The sequence below is a fragment of the Bos mutus genome, chromosome 8, assembly GCF_027580195.1.
Source record: "Bos mutus isolate GX-2022 chromosome 8, NWIPB_WYAK_1.1, whole genome shotgun sequence".
NCBI lineage: Eukaryota > Metazoa > Chordata > Mammalia > Artiodactyla > Bovidae > Bos > Bos mutus.
This window is the reverse complement of record NC_091624.1, coordinates 59,847,375-59,867,359: the sequence shown is the minus strand read 5'-3', so window position 1 is coordinate 59,867,359 and position 19,985 is coordinate 59,847,375. Positions and strand designations below refer to the sequence as shown.

The window sequence follows — 19,985 nt, the reverse complement described above, 5'->3', positions numbered from 1 at the left end:
TGCCACTAAGCAAATCCAGACACAGGCCCCCTAACCACAGTGAGAGCTAGAGGATGAACTCACGTGGCAGGAGAACCTCGTGGCCACCCACATCCTAGAACGTATTCAGGAAATGTGTCTGGTCAAACGTGAAGATACAGTACGTTCCTACAGTCTTTCTGATCTAACCTTACGATCTGGATATACCTTTCTGTGTGTTTTACGTAAAGCCCTATTTAGTGACAATGTTCCCCCCATTTGTGAAAGCACATGAAGATGAGCAGCTGTACCTGTGTAGCTAACCTTATCGTGGTCACTACTTTGCAATATATGCATATATCAAATCATCACATTGTACACCTTAAACGTACACAATGCTGTATGTTCTTTTTATCTCTATAAACCTGAAGGAAAGGGGCTGGGAGCGAGCACATGAGGAGGCTGCAAACCTATGGGTCAGTTTCCACAAGAAGGTTAAGGACTCAGCCAGAGGCCACCTGCCTGCAGGCCATCCTGCCTGCACTAGGGTAGGAACTGAGGATCGACTGGGCCTTTCCCTGGTGTTCAATAATAAAAGTAATCTGCCATATAGATAACTTTACAAGTTTTGAGTACATGTTCTTAATCTTCCTGATTTAATTTTCTTATTGAAAAAGCCCTCTGGTTCTCATCCCTGGTTGCCCATTAGAACCACCAGAGGAGCTTTAAAAAATACAGATGACTGAACTCAGGCCAGCTCAGCTATTGGGAATTAACCTGTTATATTCCAGGCTCTCTAATGGGCACTCTGGTTTTCAAAATGACTATAAAAGAGGTTTATGTCTTTTTTTAATCAAGAGGTATTTACAATACACATTGGCAATTTTTATGTTAGTAATAAGCTCAAACTACTGGGAGGTCAGCAGAGGACCACAGAGGAGGAGTTACAGTGGTGAGAGCCCACATACTAGTGTGTGACTTTGCTAGCACAGAACTGCTGGTTATTATCATGCTGCAGTTTGTGTAATTACGGTAGCTCTTACTAACATCTCTGAGGTGGCTGCTGCAAGAAGGGACTGCCTGGGGATTGCAGAGAAAGTGAACCAGACATTTTTTTTCTCGTCTTGCAACAAGAATGCTCCACCCTAGAGCCCAACTCCTGGCCCCACACCCTTGACACAGAGCCCTAGAAATCTCTGAGCAAGGACAGCGAGCACACTTTTCAAGGAACTGATTCCCTCGAGGGGTGACCTGACTCTCTCTCTCTCTCGTGTGCTGTCCCCATCCCACCTGCAGACTGTCAAAAGTCCTGCCGCACCTGCTCGTCCTCGGGGGCCTGCACGACGTGTCAGGAAGGCCTGAGGGTGAACAACCACGGGGGCTGTGTGCCTCACACCGAATGCGCTGCCACGGAGTACTGGGACAAGGAGGCACAGGCATGTGAGGCCTGTCATGCCAAGTGCCTCCACTGCACGGGGCCCTCAGAGTTCCAGTGTCAGACCTGCCTGCGCGACAGCCTCCTGCTCAGTGAGTAACTTCTCCTCAGAGGAGAGCTTGTCTTCCCCTCCATCTGGGAGACTACCTTGTACAATGCCTGGTGCCCTGCAGGAATTGGTGTCTTTTTTTTTTTTTCTTTTCTTTTTCAATTTTTCACACTGTATTTGGAAATTTTGACACCTACAGAAAAGATGCAAGAGGGAGAATAGTACAAAGAGCTCTGCACACGTGCCCTGTACCAACTGACCCCCACTGGCCTTACATATGCTTCCTCTCACTCACTCACCTCCCTATAGAAAACATTTGAGGACTTCAGTCTTCCTTATCCATCTGTCTTAGCTCCTCTTTCATATATCTCAGTAAACCTTCTTCCCAGCAGTTGCGGCTTCTTGAGACCATTCCAGATCTCGTCTCATCCCAATGCCAAAACTTCTTTTCTAATTATCCCCAATATAGAGTGTTACCAGAGACCACCTCAGGTGCCTTCATACAGACAGAAGCTATCTTATCACTGTATCTCTAACTAGAAATATAAATTAGACTAGGACCGAGATTTCAGTACTTGTGGTCCCCGCCAAAGCTGGATGCAGGATGTCAAAGACCTGGTCTTCTCGTATTCTCCCACCCTGCCCCTTACCGCCACCCCATCAAGGTCAGGCTACTTATAAACTAGATAACTCCTCTGGAGGCTGTGGTAGTCTGAATAAGGCTCTCCCTAAAAATGTACATGACCTAATCCTCAGACCCCGTGAATATGTTACTTTACATGGCAAAAAATATTTGCAGATGTGATTAATTAATTTAATAGGACTATTCTGTATTATCACAAGGGTCCTTTTAAGAGGGAGGCAGGACAAAACAGAGTCAGTAGTTGAAGTCTATGTGATGTCAGACCATTGGAATATTGATAAGAAACTGGAGGAGAAGGCTACAAGCCAAGGCATGCAGATGACCTTTAGAAGCTAGAAAAAGCAAAGAAACAGATCTTCCCTCAGAGTCTCTAAAAGGAACACAATCCCCTAGACCCACGTTAGACTTCTGACTTCCAGAATAATAAATTTGCACTATTCTAAGCCTACACATTTGTGGTAAGAGGAACCTAATACACAGGTGCTTCAACTTAGGGGTATTCAGGCCTCCCCCCGAGTTAATTAGATAACATTAGCTAGACAATAAACCACTGTCAACATCCATCTTTAACAGAATAGCCACTGAACCAAAACTGGCATTGTGCTGGAAAAGCAGAGATGAATGACATGACCGCTGTCCCTAAGCAGCTCAGAGTCTCCCAGGACAGAGTTTGGGTGGATCAACAGCACTAACAGCAACTCTAATATCATTTAGGGGTTTTTTGTTGTTGTTCCCACCAGTGCCTGTGCAAATGCTGATTGAAGTTACAGAGACACACCGGCTTCTGGTCTAGAGGTTTGTGACCAGTGGCTCATATTAACAAGGCAGGAGAGCCTGGCTTCTGTTCTATGAGGTTAAGCAGAAGCCAGGGAAGAAGGTGCCTCTAAGACTGCATGTTAAACTGTGAAGCCAGAAAATCTCATGTTTTAACTTTATCAGGAATCCACCCTTGCCTTCCACCCCCTAAATATTGTCAAGGAAGGTGAAAAGGCAAGAATCAAGACTCCACCAGGATGGGTGGAGGAAAGACTGGGGTTATGTGGGGCTGAACAACAAAGCTCCAACTCATCTTGCTGAGCAGAGGATTCATGGTTAGAATCTAATTCTTTAAATACATGGGCAGAAAGAGAGTCTCACTGCCCAGAGAACTTTGTGTCTCAATGGTAATGTTGTATGTCTGTCCTCCTACCACTGAGGAAACAAAGTTTAAAATTCATTTTAATTCACTTGTATTTCAAGAGTCACACTGTCTGGACAGCACAGCAAAGCTGACGGTAAAATCTCATAGTTTAGGCTAAAAATAGTTGAAATTGTAAGAACTTGTCATCGCACTGACCCTGCACTTTGTTTTCTTGAATGGAGCCCTGATTCCTGCCATCCCAGCACCCCTGCCCCAAATGTTCTCCCTATCCTTGGAGGCCCTTAACTTCCTCCTGCACACTCTGACAGACAGTGGTTTCTGTCCTGCCCACCACAGTCCATCCACTCTGACCTCTGTTTTTCCTCAACTCCTAATGACCTTATGGTTGATACTTGGACATTCATCTTAGCTCCTTGGATACTCATCAGTCCACAGGGTCACTGTCTCATTCCTCCTGCATCCCCTCTCATCACCCCCAACCCCGGTAAACAGTGGGGAGCATATAGAGCTTTGGAAGACCCATGTCATACTTGACATCAGGTCAGACTCTTTCCTCCCTTGGCAGACACAACCTGCGTGCAGGACTGCCCCGAAGGCTACTACGCTGATGAGGACAGCCACCGGTGTGCCTCCTGCCACAGCTCTTGTAGGACATGTGAAGGACGACACAGCATGCAATGCCTCTCCTGCCAGCCAGGCTGGTTCCAGCTGGGACAGGAGTGCCTGACCCAGTGCAGAGAAGGGTAAGATGCTCAACGCACTAGCCCATAATCACTCCAGATTTCACTGTTAGCAAACCCATTCTGCGAATGAGGAAGCTAAATCCTGGAACACTTAGATAGCCAGACTGAAGTCTTACTGCCAGTAAGAAACAAAGATGAGAGTCCAACCCAAATGTAATTGCTCTCTAGAGGATTTCAGCCAGTTCACAGTCATGGAAGAGTAAACAGGAAAGGCAGAGGGACCCAATGAGATAACACACAGAGTCAGACTGTCAAGTCAGACCCACATGCCAAACATCACCAATTGGAAGGACACAATAATTACAAGGCAGAGGTGATTCTTCTCTTAGAGAAGCCCATGACCATGAAAGTAGGTTCTTTCTCTTCTGGATCTGTTCTGATCATATTTAATACATGAGGTCTAAGCAATGGATGTGGAGCATTGATTTTTATAAAGGGCACAATTTCCATTAAATATCTCCACTTTTACCCCACTAATTCTCCCCACTTTTACCCCACTAATTCTCCAACTGCCATGCCCCCATTAATCCACAAATTGCAGGTTTAGCTACCATAAGCAACCTAGATACACAGATGTGTCCTTTTAAAAGCATCTCGCAGATAAGAGCTCTCCATCCTATGCTTATTCTGCTAGGAAACACTGAGTGTGTTTATCAGAAGGTCTAGTAACCAGCACATTTGGAAGAGGATTTGACTGGGTCATCTCTTCTGCCACCAGGCATCCCCAGAAAAGATAAAGACTGATTACAGGTCTGTTGTTAACTCTTCCTTCCCAGTCAGTAACCTAAAGCATTGAGAGTTTCCAGACCCAAATTACAGGGCTATAATCTTGGACTTTCCCCAAATGCTCTTGACCAAATGTGCACATCCTTATCTTCAGTTCTTTGTCTTGTGTTTTGATTCACCTCATTCATTCAACACATGCTTAATATAGAGTTAAGGTGAGTAGTACAAAGACTTTGTAAGAGCCTATTCTTCTTATATATCTCTTTCCCAGAAAATTATAAGCTCCTGGAAGAAAAACACATCTTATTTTTCACACAAGTTTCTACAACACTCAGCACAGAGCCACACACATTAGCAGCTCTCAAAAAACACCAGTCACATAAATCAATAAAGAAAGGTTCCTGCCAGACTAGAGAGGGAATGGGGTGGCCTGGCTCAGCCCTTCATCTTTATCTTAGTAAGTGCTTGAAAAATCTGGATCCCATATAAAGAATCTCCATCTTCCTCAAATCAAATCATTAGATACTCTTATGCAGACACACACACACAAAAAAATAATCTAAAAAGATTGCAGAACATGCAATTAAGAAAACAATTACTCCATAGTAAGTGAAGTTCCCTTTTGGAAGTGAGGCACAGGTTGCCATAAATCCCTTAAATGGGGAATAAATAGGGTATTAATTAGATATAAGTGGCTATTTTATTGATATAGTTCCTTTCGTAAAATCACTCATCCACATGCATAAACTTTGTGTGTTAAATCCCCTTGGGAAGACAGGTGTATACTCTTCTGTACCCTGACCCCATGCACATCATTATTTTGGTATTTAACCTCAGAACATTTTTAAGGCCCAGTTACTGTTTGTACTTATGCATGAGATCCTCTTCCAGGCTATGAGGTTCAAGTGATTTCGTAGTCACCTCATGCCAAAAAAAGGGCATCCCTGATGACTCAGACAGTAAAGAATCTGCCTGCAATGCAAGAGACCCAGGTTCAGTCCCTGGATTAGGAAGATTCCCTGGAGAAGGGAATGGCAATCCACTCCAGTATTCTTGCCTGGAGAATTCCATGGATAGAGGAGCCTGGCTGATTACAGTCCATGAAGTCTCAAAGAGTCGGACTTGACTGAGCAACTGAACGACAACTTGGTGTGATCTGTGCTAGGTCCTTCCACGTGTGTCATCTAACGTAATCCCCACAGATATCAGGGAGGGATTGTAATGTTCAATTTATGGATAAGAAAATGAGACTCAAGAGATGTATTAGTATAATTGGTAATGAATCTAATAAGTAGATTCTAAAAGCACTCAGTTTGTAACCATGATTTTTCCCACCACACCCAACCTCTGAGCAAGCTTAGTACTGATCCTTTGCTTCTCTCCTTGGTTCAGATATTATGCAGAAAACTCCACAGGACAGTGCAAGAGGTGCCACAGGAGCTGCAAGGCCTGCCAGGGCCCGCAGCCCACAGACTGCCTGTCCTGCGATCCATTCTTCTTTCTGCTCCGCTCCAAAGGACAGTGCCATCGCACCTGTCCAGAGCATTACTACATGGAGCCAAGCACCCAGACCTGTGAGAGATGCCACCCGACCTGTGATAAATGCAAAGGTGAGGACCCATCTAATCATGTTGCACATGTGAATGGAAAAATGCAAAGTTTTTCTTTCTGCTTTTTCCTTCTCTCCTTTCATCACCTTTGGAGGTTCCTCTTGCTTGCCAACCTCATAGCCGATCCTAAGATCAGCACCCGATGCTCTCTTTCAGCTTCTGTGCATTAGCCCTCTACCCCTAACTGCTCCTGCACCACACTGCTGCCTCATCAGATCCTCCCATCCTTCAAGGCCCAGATACAGACATCATCCCCTACAGCAAGTGTTTTCCACCTACTGCCTTCCTTCTCTGCCTGACTAACTTGGAATCTGCCAGGCAGAATTAATTTCATTATTTCAACAATTATGTTGGCCTAAAATTGTTCCAAGCTCCATCTTATTCTCCAGAGACCTACTTGTCTGTCTCAGAGATTCTTAAAATCAACATGTCCCAGAGTAAATACAATCTGGGTTTCCTCTGATATTCACTCCTTCTGTTAATGGATCCACTGTCCAACAAATTGCCCAGGTCTGATATCTTGAAGTTATCTTTCATTTGCCTCCTGTACACTCACATACCCTCCAACAGTGGTAAACTTCAAGGCCTATTTATTCTCCCCACTAAACATTTCTCTGTTCAGATTTCTTTCTCAATTCCTACTATCCTGATTCTTTATTCTTAGCATCTTAGATAATTTTCTGAAATAGTCGGCACACTACCCCAACTCTGGTCTTGCTACTCCATACCCAGGTCATCCTGCACAATAAGTAATCCCAGAGCAATCTTTCTAAAATTTAATTTCACTCATTTTTCTCCATAGTCTGACACAGAATATTATAGTGAATTCCTCTCAACATTTAAGAAAGAAATACCTCCTATGATGTTTTTTTCTTAAAATATATTAGATTAATATTGACAGCTGATAGGATACATTCCAATCATCTTGGCTATAACTTGCTCTTTTTCTATATAAATTTTATAATCAGTCACATATCATTTAAAGAACCCCTTGGATATTAATGCATTGCACTGAAATCCATCTTTACAATCTGGAGTCATCATGTTTATGAACATGGTATAGCAACCAGTCCATTCTGAAGGAGATCAGCCCTGGGATTTCTTTGGAAGGAATGATGCTAAAGCTGAAACTCCAGTACTTTGGCCACCTCATGAGAAGAGTTGACTCATTGGAAAAGACTCTGATGCTGGGAGGGGTTGGGGGCAGGAGGAGAAGGGGACGACAGAGGATGAGATGGCTGGATGGCATCACTGACTCAATGAACATGAGGCTAAGTGAACTCCGGGAGATGGTGATGGACAGGGAGGCCTGGCGTGCTGTGATTCATGGGGTCGCAAAGAGTCGGACACGACTGAGCAGCTTCACTTTAACTTTTCACTTTCATGCATTGGAGAAGGAAATGGCAACCCACTCCAGTGTTCTTGCCTGGAGAATCCCAGGGACGGGGGAGCCTGGTGGGCTGCTGTCTATGGGGTTGCACAGAGTTGGACACGACTGAAGCGACTTAGCAGTAGCAGGAGCAACTGAACTGACTGACTGATAGCTATCTCTCCAATCTACACACTCACTCTTTTTCCTGATACTTTAAATAAATGTTTTCTATCTTTAAAAAGTAACTGAATTCTTTGCTCAGTCAGTCCTCTTAGTTTATGGTCTCAACTCTCCTTCCATATACCTTGAACCTGGAACCACCCAGAACCACTCAGCAGCCACCAAATAGATCATCACTTTAATGCCTCCATGACTTTTATCTGTGCATTTCTTCCTCCTGGAGAACAACACTATTAACTCTCAAGTTAAAGACCCAGTTTGAATGTCATCTTATCTGTGAAGCTTTACTTAGTCTTCCCAGAAATCTTTCTTCTTCCTAATTTTACAGTCACAGCTGTTTTTACATTACATTTCAATTAAACATGTCTGTCTCGCTTACTAATTGTAAGACCCTCAAAGCAAGGACTGGACCACATTCATTTTGTAGCCCCTATTTCTAGTCTAGAGTATCATACATAATAAGTTTTCATTAAGTGTTTTCCAAATGGATGAATGAATAGAAAACAAATAAATTCTAATGTCTTTTTCCAAATCAAAAAATGTCAGGCACTCTGTGACCAACCAGTCCTCTGTTAAGCTCTCAGACTTATTTTTCTACCTGACTGATAGTGTAAGGACGTCTCTCTGCTAATAAGACTCTCCACTGATTTCAGGGTAGAATCTTAGTAGCTTTGCATAGGAAGTTCTTCATAATGAGACTCTGCTCATAGTCACCTCTTATCCCTCCTCCTCCTCCACCACCATCCTCTTGCTGCTGCTGCTGCTAAGTCGCTTCAGTCTTCAGTTGCATAGCAACCCCATGGACTGCAGCCTACCAGGCTCCTCCGTCCCTGGGATTCTCCAGGCAAGAACACTGGAGTGGGTTGCCATTTCCTTATCCAATGCATGAAAGTGAAAAGTGAAAGTGAAGTTGCTCAGTCGTGTCTGACTCTTAGCGATCCCATGGACTGCAGCCCACCAGGCTCCTCCGTCCATAGGATTTTCCAGGCAAGAGTACTGGAGTGGGATGCCATTGCCTTCTCCGACCATCCTCTTATCCAAACACGATTATTTACTGTAAACCTGAGCCAACCATGCTGCTTCTCCTTCTGGGGTACTTCTCCAGCCTGTTTTGTCTGGCTACCTCTTTTCCGCCCATTAGAGTCAGCATTGTCTCTAGAAAGCCTCCTGTAACCTGTCTCCACTTATCTGTGTTTGATAAGTACACTACAATCATTCACCTTTTTATTTATGCAACACTCATCGAGCACTATGACCCAGATAATGCCAATACAACTGTGAACAGGAAAAACAGGTTCCCTGCGGTCAAAAGGGCATATTTTATAATTGATTGCTTACTTTTTTGTCTCTCTTCCTCTAGACTGAGATCCTCAAATGCACACAGTAATGTGTCTTGCTTACCTTGGCTTCTCTAGCACTTGGCACGGTCAAGGGAACGGGTGGCAGTGGCAGTGAGTTACTTCAAGGGCTCCTGCAGGCAATGGTGGGGACCTCAAGCCAGGGCTGCAGAGGTCTAGTTAGCAGGCAGAGCCCCACACCTGCCCAAGGCCCAGGTTATGGTAGCAGCTACAAATGTCAGTTTAGTCAAGGCTATGGTTTTTCCAGTGGTCATGTATGGATGTGAAAGTTGGACTGTGAAGAAAGCTGAGCACCAAGGAATTGATGCTTTTGAACTGCGGTGTTGGAGAAGACTCTTGAGAGTCCCTTGGACTGCAAGGAGATCCAACCAGTCCATTCTAAAGGAAATCAGTCCTGGGTGTTCTTTGGAAGGAATGATGCTAAAGCTGAAACTCCAATACTTTGGCCACCTGATGGGAAGAGTTGACTCATTGGAAAAGACTGATGCTGGGAGGGATTAGGGGCAGGAGGAGAAGGGGACGACAGAGGATGAGATGGCTGGATGGCATCACCGATTCGATGGACATGAGTTTGAGTGAACTCCGGGAGTTGGTGATGGACAGGGAGGCCTGGAGTGCTGCAATTCATGGGGTCGCAAAGAGTCGGACACGACTGAGCAACTGAACTGAACTGACCGCAGTCCTCAACACACCTAAGGCAGTGGAGCTCTGCGCTCTGTACAATCTCTACCTCAATCCATCATGACCATCAGCGTCCCCCCACCCCTCCCAACCCCCCCCCCCCCCCCCCGCCCCCCGCAGCTAAGGCAGGCAAGAAGGCCATCTCCAACCGGGAAGTGATGGAAAAGCTAGAGGGCATGGCGCACGCCCGGCTTTCCAAGAGCACCACATGCCTCCTCCACTTCAAGGGTGAGGTGGAGACAAGAATAGTCAGTTCTTTCCTCACCTGCCTCCAGGGCAAGACCGTTCAGCTCAGCAGCTTCGCCGACGTCCTTAAGGTGAGCACTGCTGAGTTCAAAATGGATTTCACCACCCGCCACGACTGGGACTCCTTCTCCTGTGATGGAAGGAGTGAAGGAAACGCTGCCGCGAGAGGCTGAACACGATTCACGTGGCAGCGAGGGCAGCCCAGAAAACGGCTCCTCCTGAAGGAGTACGGCTCGGAGAAGCTGGGCGAGGAGGTTCTGCTCGAGGAGTCTAAGTCTGAGGAAACACGACAGGTGACCCAGGCTAGGAGGAGATGACCGACCAGGAACTTCCACACCTTCAGTCTGGGGGACACTGGACCTTTGAGGTCCAGCACGATGGATCTTCTTCCAAGCTGCGGGCGCCTTGCGCAGGGTGACGCTCACGTACACAGGCGAGGCTTACAAAGCCATGGTTTGCGGCCTCCAGGTTTCTTTTGATTAGACCAAACACCTGAGTGATGCCTCAATTAAGAACTGGTTCCTCAAGCGGCAGAAGTTTCTGCAGCTGAAACAGCAGAGAGCAGAAGAGCACCAGAGAGGCAGAGGCACAGGAGGAGCAGAGCAAAGGAAAACAGGAAAAACTAGAGAACTAGAGGAACTGGAGAGAAAGCAGAGAAGCTTCCACATGAGGGAACTAAAGCAGAAGGGCTGGGAATTCCATCAGAATCTTTCTAGAAGCTGCAAGTAAAGGAGCAAAATGCTGCGAGGAAAAAACAAAAAAACACACACAGAGAAAGGAAACCACAGCAGGTCAGGAGGAACCTGCAGCCCATAATGCTAATTGTGGGGCGGCTGAGCCAGGCCAAGGTACTGCCCCGCGTGGCGCCCACGATCTCTATCTCCAGCGTGGGACCGCCTCTTCCAGCTAAGATGTAACCTGTGGGGTTTTTTTGAAACTCCCAGCCACGACCTCCCTCCTCCTTCGCTGGTTGCCAACGTAACACCCCACCCCCCACCCCTCAATTGTCTTAACACGAAGTGGGGGAAAACTTGGTGAGAGGGCTCAATACAGTTTTTGTATTGTTTTAAAGTAACTCTAAGTAACATAAACATTACATTACTCATAGCTGCTGCTGCTGCTAAGTCGCTTCAGTCATGTCCGACTCTGTGCGACCCCACAGACGGAAGCCCACCAGCCTCCCCTGTCCCTAGGATTCTCCAGGCAAGAACACTGGAGTGGGTTGCCATTTCCTTCTCCAACGCATGAAAGTGAAAAGTGAAAGGGAAGTCGCTCAGTCGTGTCCGACTCTTAGCGACCCCATGGACTGCAGCCTACCAGGCTCCGCCATCCATGGGATTTTCCAGGCAAGAGTACTGGAGTGGGGTGCCATCACCTTCTCTGTTATTCATAGCTAGAAAGTGCTTATAGGCTAGTGGACAACCTCAACTATCCTAGGAGTGGTCATGTGCTTTTCATAGTAGTCCTAGAATTTCTTTTATGTATCTCACAGCATGGTGTGTCACCTCTGATCAATAGAAAGATAATCTAAGGCAGATATATCTTAGTTTTTTTCATAGTCACATTCTTAAAAATGAACAAATAAAAATAATAATATATTAACCAACATATAAAAATATTTAACATATTGTCAATATGAAAATTATTTAGATTACACTTTCTTTTTTTTGTACTGAGTCCCAAAATCTGATGTTTATTTTACATTTACACACAACTCAAATTGGAGTAGCTACATTACAAGTGTTCAGTAGTCACTGTATAACTGCTGCTGCTGCTAAGTCACTTCACTTGTGTCCGACTCTGTGAGACCCCATGGACGGCAGCCTACCAGGCTCCTCTGTCCCTGGGAATCTCCAGGCAAGAATACTGGAGTGGGTTGCCATTTCCTTCTCCAACTGTATGGCTAGGAGTTACCATATTGGACAGCTCATTTCTAATTTAGAACAGCGGTTGCAGATTGTATTTTAGCAGTAGGCCATCTTCTTCAGATGAAACCTTTGGCTGAATCCTATTATGTAAATAATCAGGGCTGCTGCTGCTGCTCAGATTGAAGCAGAACAGGATATCAGAGCCCCATCTGATGCCCCATTTGTCCCCTCCCAAGCACTTCCAGGCAGTTCTTGAGGTAGCTCCATAAATCCATAGCATACAGTGGTATCCATTCACTCATCTACAATTGATTTTAATCTTTCAAAGAATTACCTTCCAAACAAACTGTATTTAACTAATCATTAATTTGCATTCTTTTTTTTTTTCATTTCAGAGGCATGTATAATTGCTGCTCAGAACTTTTTTTTTTTTTTTTAAGTTAATGGTCTTTTTATTGGGAAAAAAAAAAAAAAGACTAGCATTTACAACCTGGAATGGACGTGAATTGTGAATCCTTGAACAGCAGTGTTGATGGTTGTGCTGAGGTCCACAGCCACAGCCGACTCTGCCCACTCCAAGTCACGGTTCCGAAGGTTTTAAAAACAGGGAGTCCAAAGATGCTCCCTTGATAAAAGTTTCTCTTTAAAAATTTGTATGAATGGTGATAGCCTGACACCCATTCCACTCAGCACAACGCGGACAACGCCGCAGACACAGACGGGCGCACCGCCAGCGCGTCACGGTCGCCAGGGGGCGGTAGAGAGGCCCGCCCTGCAGCAGGGGCGCTCCGCCTGGACAGTTACCCACGCGGCATCCTGAGGCGAACCAATTTTAAACGCCTTTTTTTTTTTTTTTTTTTAATAGGGAATAACTTTTTACTAATTATTAATACTCAATGCATAATTTCAATGGAATTTTAAGCAATTACAGTTCAACTCCATGTAGTATCAACTTTTCTTCTCTTCTGAGTCTTGTACCAATTTCATCTTTTCTTTTAACTCCTTCTGATCTCTGTAATACTGTTCAAATTGTTAGTGTAAATTGTAGCCGGTTTACTGAGAAGAGGCGTTTAAAATTGGTTTGCTCAGAACTTTTAATCAGGATCAGATAACAAACAAGAGATTACAGTGAATTAGGGGTGAAGTGGGAGAGTAGTGGGAACTTTGCGTTGTCATTGGCCCTGTGATAGTAAATATTGACCTTCTATGAGGTTTTTTGGAAAGTTGAAGGTAGTACCTCTGATGCCACTGTTACTAGATATGAGGGGCTTTCATTCCATCTAGGATTGCCAGATAAAATACTGTATTTTAATTTCCTACATATAAAAACAAGTCCCAACTCCCTAGTTCAGTGCAGTGCTACTTGGGGGAGGAGAAACATTTGTTAATAGTTTCTAATCAGGATCAGGCAACCATCATTAGGTAAGTTAATGTCTCTTAACATCAGTCAATCAAAACAGGGCAGCACCAGCTTTTTAAGAATTTTGTAGGGATTGGAAAAATTTTTAGTAATGTCAGCACAGTTTGAAAAAACTATAAATTTTTTTACTTGGATTTGGGATTTCCTGAGTGAATTAATGGTGATGGTTGGGAGCATTCCCAGGCTCAAAAATTCACCAATACCTTCAGATAATGGAATACTAGCCAGTATTAAAGAGAGAGGAGCTATCAAGCCATAAAAAGATACAGAGGAAACTTAAATACCTATAAGTGGAAGAGGCAGCTCTGAAAAAGCTTCCTACTGTATGACTTCAACTATGTGACATTGTGGAAATGGTGTGGTTTCGAGGGGGTGGCGGGGGCAGGGGGTGTGGGATAGGGAGAGATGAATAGGCAGAGCACAGAGGATTTTTCAGTTCAGTTCAGTTCAGTTTAGTCAAAGCTCAGCCATGTCCGACTCTTGGCGACCCCATGAATCGCAACACACCAGGCCTCCCTGTCCATCACCAACTCCCAGAGTTCACTGAGACTCACGTCCATCGAGTCGGTGATGCCATCCAGCCATCTCATCCTCTGTCGTCCCCTTCTCCTCCTGCCCCCAATCCCTCCCAGCATCAAAGTCTTTTCCAATGAGTCAACTCTTTGCATGAGGTGGCCACAGTACTGGAGTTTCAGCTTTAGCATCATTCCTTCCAAAGAACACCCAGGGCTGATCTCCTTTAGAATGGACTGGTTGGATCTCCTTGCGAGGATTTTTAGGGTAGTGAAAATATTCTGTATGATACTAAAATGATGGATACATGTAATTATACCCTTGTTCAAACCCATAGAATATTCAACACAAAGAGGGAACCCCAACATAAACTACAGACTTAGGGTGATTATAATATGTCAAAGAAGGTTTATCTTTGTTTAAAAAAAAAATTCAATTCTGGTGAGTTATGTTAATGGGGAAGGCTATGCATGTGTGAAGGCAGGAGGTATACAGGAAATCCTTGTACCTCTCTGTCAAAGATTTTGTTGTAAACCTAAAACTGCTCTAAATGAATAATAATAGTAAAGTCTTAAAGATAAAGTTCATCAACACAACCTCCCTAAGATTGTATTCCAGGGATGACAGGGCATAGCTGGGTGAATCGTAAAGCCACCCTGAGTGTTTGTGCCTCCCCTCCTGTATTTGACATGAACCCCGAGTATTCCTGGTCAATGCCTTCTATCTTCGATGTTCATTTCTTCTGCCATCCTTTCTTCACCTACCACACACATCCTTTGCTGGTTAATGAATCTTTGTGCTGCCTTCTGATTTTGCAATATAGAGATTACAAAATTTGGGGACAAGTTTTCTCCTGGGTTGTAAACTGGGTGAAAAAAACAAAGGATGAATTCTTTCCTTCTTAAAGTATTAGCTGTCATATAAGAAATGAGGGTGCATAAAGGGTCCAGGGAAAATTTCCCACCCTAAATAAGTAACTTACCAAGTAAATTGTGTTTCATTCACATTTGACTGCCCAATAATATTAGGCTGTTACAAAATACTTAAAAGAACTAAAGGCGTTGGGGAAGGACAACCTACTAAGGACCAGTATGTATCTTTTATGCACCAGGTTTCTTTATAATTAGCTCTTTCCTTGCCTTCATGCATTTCACTTTGTATTTATCCTCCACACAAAATTGTTTTAAATAAAAATCCAGGCTGGTTAACCAAAGCTTCCTAACTCTCTCAAGCTGCCTCTCTCTTCCAGTGTGGAATGACACCACAGACAGACCCTGGGGTGGCTCTGCATTATTGAATTCATCCCATGGGGGTCAGTCCAAGGGAGAGCAGATGGTGAGCTGTTCTGAATTTTAGGGAAATACCAAAGCTGTCTTTATAGGTCCCAAGTTTCTTACAGATCCTTCAAAGCAATGATAAATGAAAGGTGTTAAACTTGAAAAAAAAAATAGAAAACATTCTGGAAATTAACAAACTACCTTTTGCAAAAGACACAGAGTACCCTAAGTATGCAGATTTTGTAACAAATCAGTGTAGGCGATGTAAATGGAGTCCTGGCTTGTCACCCAGAAGTGACAGGTAGTACCTTTGGGAATTTCCCAGAATCCAAACCAAATTTCTCCTGGCCTCCTGGGTAAATGTAAGCAAACTTACAACCCAAATTTTGTAATCTAACCTTTTACACCCTTTCCCCCACTCTGTTAATTTCTCCTACCTTTAATTTCTCTTCATAAAGGAAAAAACCCCACAGTTTTGTATTTTAAAATTGGAGTAAAACACTGAAGATGTATTTTAGAAAACTGGCGAGGGGGAAGGAAAGAGGTAGGAGAAGATTGATTCTTTCATCAGAGACCACAGTTGTGTTCGGAACATGTAGGAAATTCTGTGTGAGGCTGGAGGGAATATAGAAATAGAATGGCTTTGAATTTCTATCATTATAGGCAGCCCCCAATCTAAGAAGTTTGGTAATAAAGATATATTATCTGAGCTGTTGTTCAGAAGTCAGAATTCATTTTTTCATAGAAACATTATAAATGATAGTTCATAGATCAGATATGAAAAGTAGATTGAAATCCATAGTGAATTTAAGATGAGGACTCAAGGTTCTACTTCAAGTTCAACTAACCACCCTTTACAATATTTTTCTAATGGAAAGATCTATAGATCATGTTCCAGCTCATGGTATCAGGCACATTCCATGCCTCATCTATCTCCCTGCTCCTGCTTCTCTTTCTAACACAGTGAACTAAAGCTCAGCTCTCCTGTTCCCAAACTCTCTCCAGAAGTTATCCCTTGCTAATTACATAGAAAGAAATGCTTGGGTTAGTCATTCTTTCGGTCTCTGAATTAGGAGAGAACTGTATTACCTCCACAGGCAGCAGACTTCCTCTACTTGGTTCATGTGTGAAGGCAAGTAGTATGATCAAAGAGCACTGCACTGTCCGTCAACAAACCTGGTCTAACTCTTGGCTCAACCATTCTCCATATAACCTTGAGTGATGAATTCACGTGTCTGGGCATTAGTTTACATTTATTTAAAAATTAAATAAATAGGATGTCAAATTTATGAGAAGAGAGTTGACTGCTTTCTAGAGAATTTCAAAGGAACCTATCATGACAATGTTCAAAATTAAGAACTACTGGACAAAATGATCTGCTAAATTCTTTTAGCCCTAGCATTTTAAATTGCAAGTCTGGTGTTGTATCTTAATTAGGAACTGCCCATTCGTGATTTACTCATAAAGTTTTGGAGCCCTCCAAATCATTCTCATCCTCTCTACTAGTTAAACAATAAGCAGAATGATAAAAAATTATTACAAAATTTCTACATGATTTGTCATTCTCTGAAAATCTTTCCTTTTGCTGTAATAAAATATCTGTCATCTCCTAACCCATAATTTTCCAAACTGAGAGTTTATGTTGATTAGACTAACTGGATAATTTTTAGGTCTTTACTTGATATCTCATAGAATTTGTTTTTCCATATCCTCAATCAATTCACCTTTCTACTTCAAGTTATTTGACATGTTCCTTGCTCCTGTTTCAGATCCAAGACAGAGGGTAAAATCTAAGGTCAGTCTCATAACTTGGAATTTTTTTTTTTTTTTTTCAGGAAAAGGAGCATTGAACTGCTTATCCTGTGTGTGGAGTTACCACCTGGCAGGAGGACTCTGTACCTCGGACTGTCTTGTGGGGGAGTACAGAGTGGGAGAGGTACAGAGCTGGGTGTGGTGTGCCTTCAACCGTTGCTGCAGAGGGACGTGAGCTAGTTTCTGCTTGTCATTTTGGGCAAAGTCCAAAAAAATCATAAAATTGCTACACACACTATAGCTCAGGTTTAATATTTGTAAATCTTCTACCATTGCATTGTGGAATAATGGTACTACCCATCTGTAGCCTTAATTCCAATCAAAGGAGCTGAAAAGACCTGAGAGAAATAATGGGAAGTTATTTAATGAGGACAACAATATATTGCTCACAACCCTAGAAGTTTCAGGTCTACACAGGAATATTATGCCAGAACTAAGAATTGTCTTCTCTTTTCCCCCTCTGCTGACTAACCTGAAACATCTGAAGAATGTTAGAACTACACAACCCATGTTGGTCCTTCACCTCCTCCCTTCACAGACTATCGAGAGAGAGATGTTTCACTTGCTAGCCTAGGAACCATGGATTCCGAGGCTTTTTTTTTTTTTTTACTGAAGAATAATTGCTTTACAGAATTTTGCTGTTTTCTGTCAACCTCAACATGAATCAGCCATAGGTATACCTGAGTTCACTAACTTCATGATTGTGTTTCCAAACTTTAGAAATTAAGTAAATGGTAAAACTCACATGACCCAGCATATTCACATATGCCACTCTCTTTAAATTCAGATAAGAGTCCTGAGTACACTTTGGAGAAACTGAGAATCTCAGAGGTTAAATATAGTACACTGATAAAGATTATACAACTACTAAAAAACAAAGTTGGGATTAAACCCAGGGGTTCTGGCTCCTAATCCAGGATTTGATGAAATCTCAGCTGAGAAAGCATCTTATCAACACCTGGAACTTGCCAAACAGTGGCAATTTCCATTCCTTCTTTTTCTGCATTCCAAAGTGCAGAAGTGAAATAAGAAGTTATGTTCCCTCGTCCACATTTTCAGCACCAGTGAAACGAAGCAGCCTATTGGGAGGGAAATCACTTTATCTAATCTCTCAAGAATCTTTCCACTGATATTTCACTGTGTTAGCTAAACAGTCACAATTTATATTATCCTAGGGTAGAGGCTGTGAAAAAAAAAGGGAAGCGAAAAGCAAAGGAGAAAAGGAAAGATATACCCATTTGAATGCAGAGTTTCAAAGAATAGCAAGGAGAGATAAGCCTTCCTCAGCAATCAATGCAAAGAAAACAATAGAATGGGAAAGACTAGGGATCTCTTCAAGAAAATTAGAGATACCAAGGGAACATTTTATGCAAAGATGGGCTCAATAAAGGACAGAAATGGTAGGGACCTAACAGAAGCAGAAGATATTAAGAAGAGGTGGCAAGAATACAGAGAAGAACTGTACAAAAAAGATCTTCATGACCCAGATAATCACGATGGTGTGATCACTCACCTAGAGCCTGACATCCTGAAGTGTGAAATCAAGTAGGCCTTAGGAAACATCACTACAAACAAAGCTAGCGGAGGTGATGGAATTCCAGTTGAGCTATTTCAAATCCTAAAAGATGATGCTGTGAAAGTGCTGCACTCAATATGCCAGCAAATTTGGAAAACTCAGCAGTGGCCACAGGACTGGAAAAGGTCAGTTTTCATTCCAATCCCAAAGAAAGGCAATGCCAAAGAATGCTCAAACTACTGCACAATTGCACTCATCTCACACACTAGCTAAGTAATGCTTAAAATTCTCCAAGCCAGGCTTCAGCAATACATGAGCCGTGAACTTCCAGATGTTCAAGCTGGTTTTAGAAAAGTCAGAGGAACCAGAGATCAAATTGCCAACATCCACTGGATCATCGAAAAAGCAAGAGAGTTCCAGAAAAACAACTATTTCTGCTTTATTGACTATGCCAAAGCCTTTGACTGTCTGGATCACAATAAACTATGGAAAATTCTGAAAGAGATGGCAATACCAGACCATCTGATCTGCCTCTTGAGAAACCTATATGCAGGTCAGGAAGCAACAGTTAGAACTGGACATGGAACAACAGAGTGGTTCCAAATAAGAAAAGGAGTACATCAAGGCTGTATGTTGTCACCCTGCTTATTTAATTTATATGCAGAGTACATCATGAGAAACGCTGGGCTGGATCAAGCACAAGCTGGAATCAAGATTGCCAGGAGAAATATCAATAACCTCAGATATGCAGATGACACCACCCTTATGGCAGAAAGTGAAGAAGAACTAAAGAGCCTCTTGATGAAAGTGAAAGAGGAGAGTGAAAAAGTTGGCTTAAAGCTCAACATTCAGAAAAACGAAGATCATGGCATCTGGTCCCATCATTTCATGGGAAATAGATGGGGAAACAGTGGAAACAGTGTCAGACTTTATTTTTCCCAGCTCCAAAATCACTGCAGATAGTGATTGCAACCATGAAATGAAAAGACGCTTACTCCTTGGAAGGAAAGTTATGACCAGCCTAGACAGCATATTAAAAAGCAGAGACATTACTTTGCCAACAAAGGTCTGTCTAGTCAAGGCTATGGTTTTTCCAGTGGTCATGTATGCATGTGAGAGTTGGACTATAAAGAAAGCTGGATGCAGAAGAATTGACGCTTTTGAACTGTGGTGTTGGAGAAGACTCTTGCAAGTCCCTTGGACTGCAAGAAGATCCAACCAGTCCATCCTAAAGGAGATGAGTCCTGGGTGTTCATTGGAAGGACTGATGTTGAAGCTGAAACTCCCATACTTTGGCCACCCGATGTGACTCACTGGAAAACACTCTGATGCTGGGAAAGACTGAAGGCAAGAGGAGAAGGGGACGACAGAGGATGAGATGGTGGGATGGCATCACCGACTCAATGGACATGGGTTTGGGTGGACTCCAGGAGTTGG

General features: G+C 43.2%; 1 protein-coding gene across 2 annotated transcripts in view; it reads left to right on the top strand.

Annotated features, from left to right (window-relative positions):
• Positions 1–19,985, top strand: part of PCSK5 (proprotein convertase subtilisin/kexin type 5) — a 517,126-nt gene that overhangs the window by 489,726 nt on the left and 7,415 nt on the right. For both annotated transcript variants that reach the window (XM_070375753.1, XM_070375751.1), the window contains 4 exons: positions 1,255–1,485; positions 3,792–3,969; positions 6,088–6,305; positions 17,056–17,156. In XM_070375753.1, coding sequence (XP_070231854.1) covers positions 1,255–1,485; positions 3,792–3,969; positions 6,088–6,305; positions 17,056–17,156 — 728 coding nt within the window. The remainder of the gene's footprint in view (positions 1–1,254; positions 1,486–3,791; positions 3,970–6,087; positions 6,306–17,055; positions 17,157–19,985) is intronic.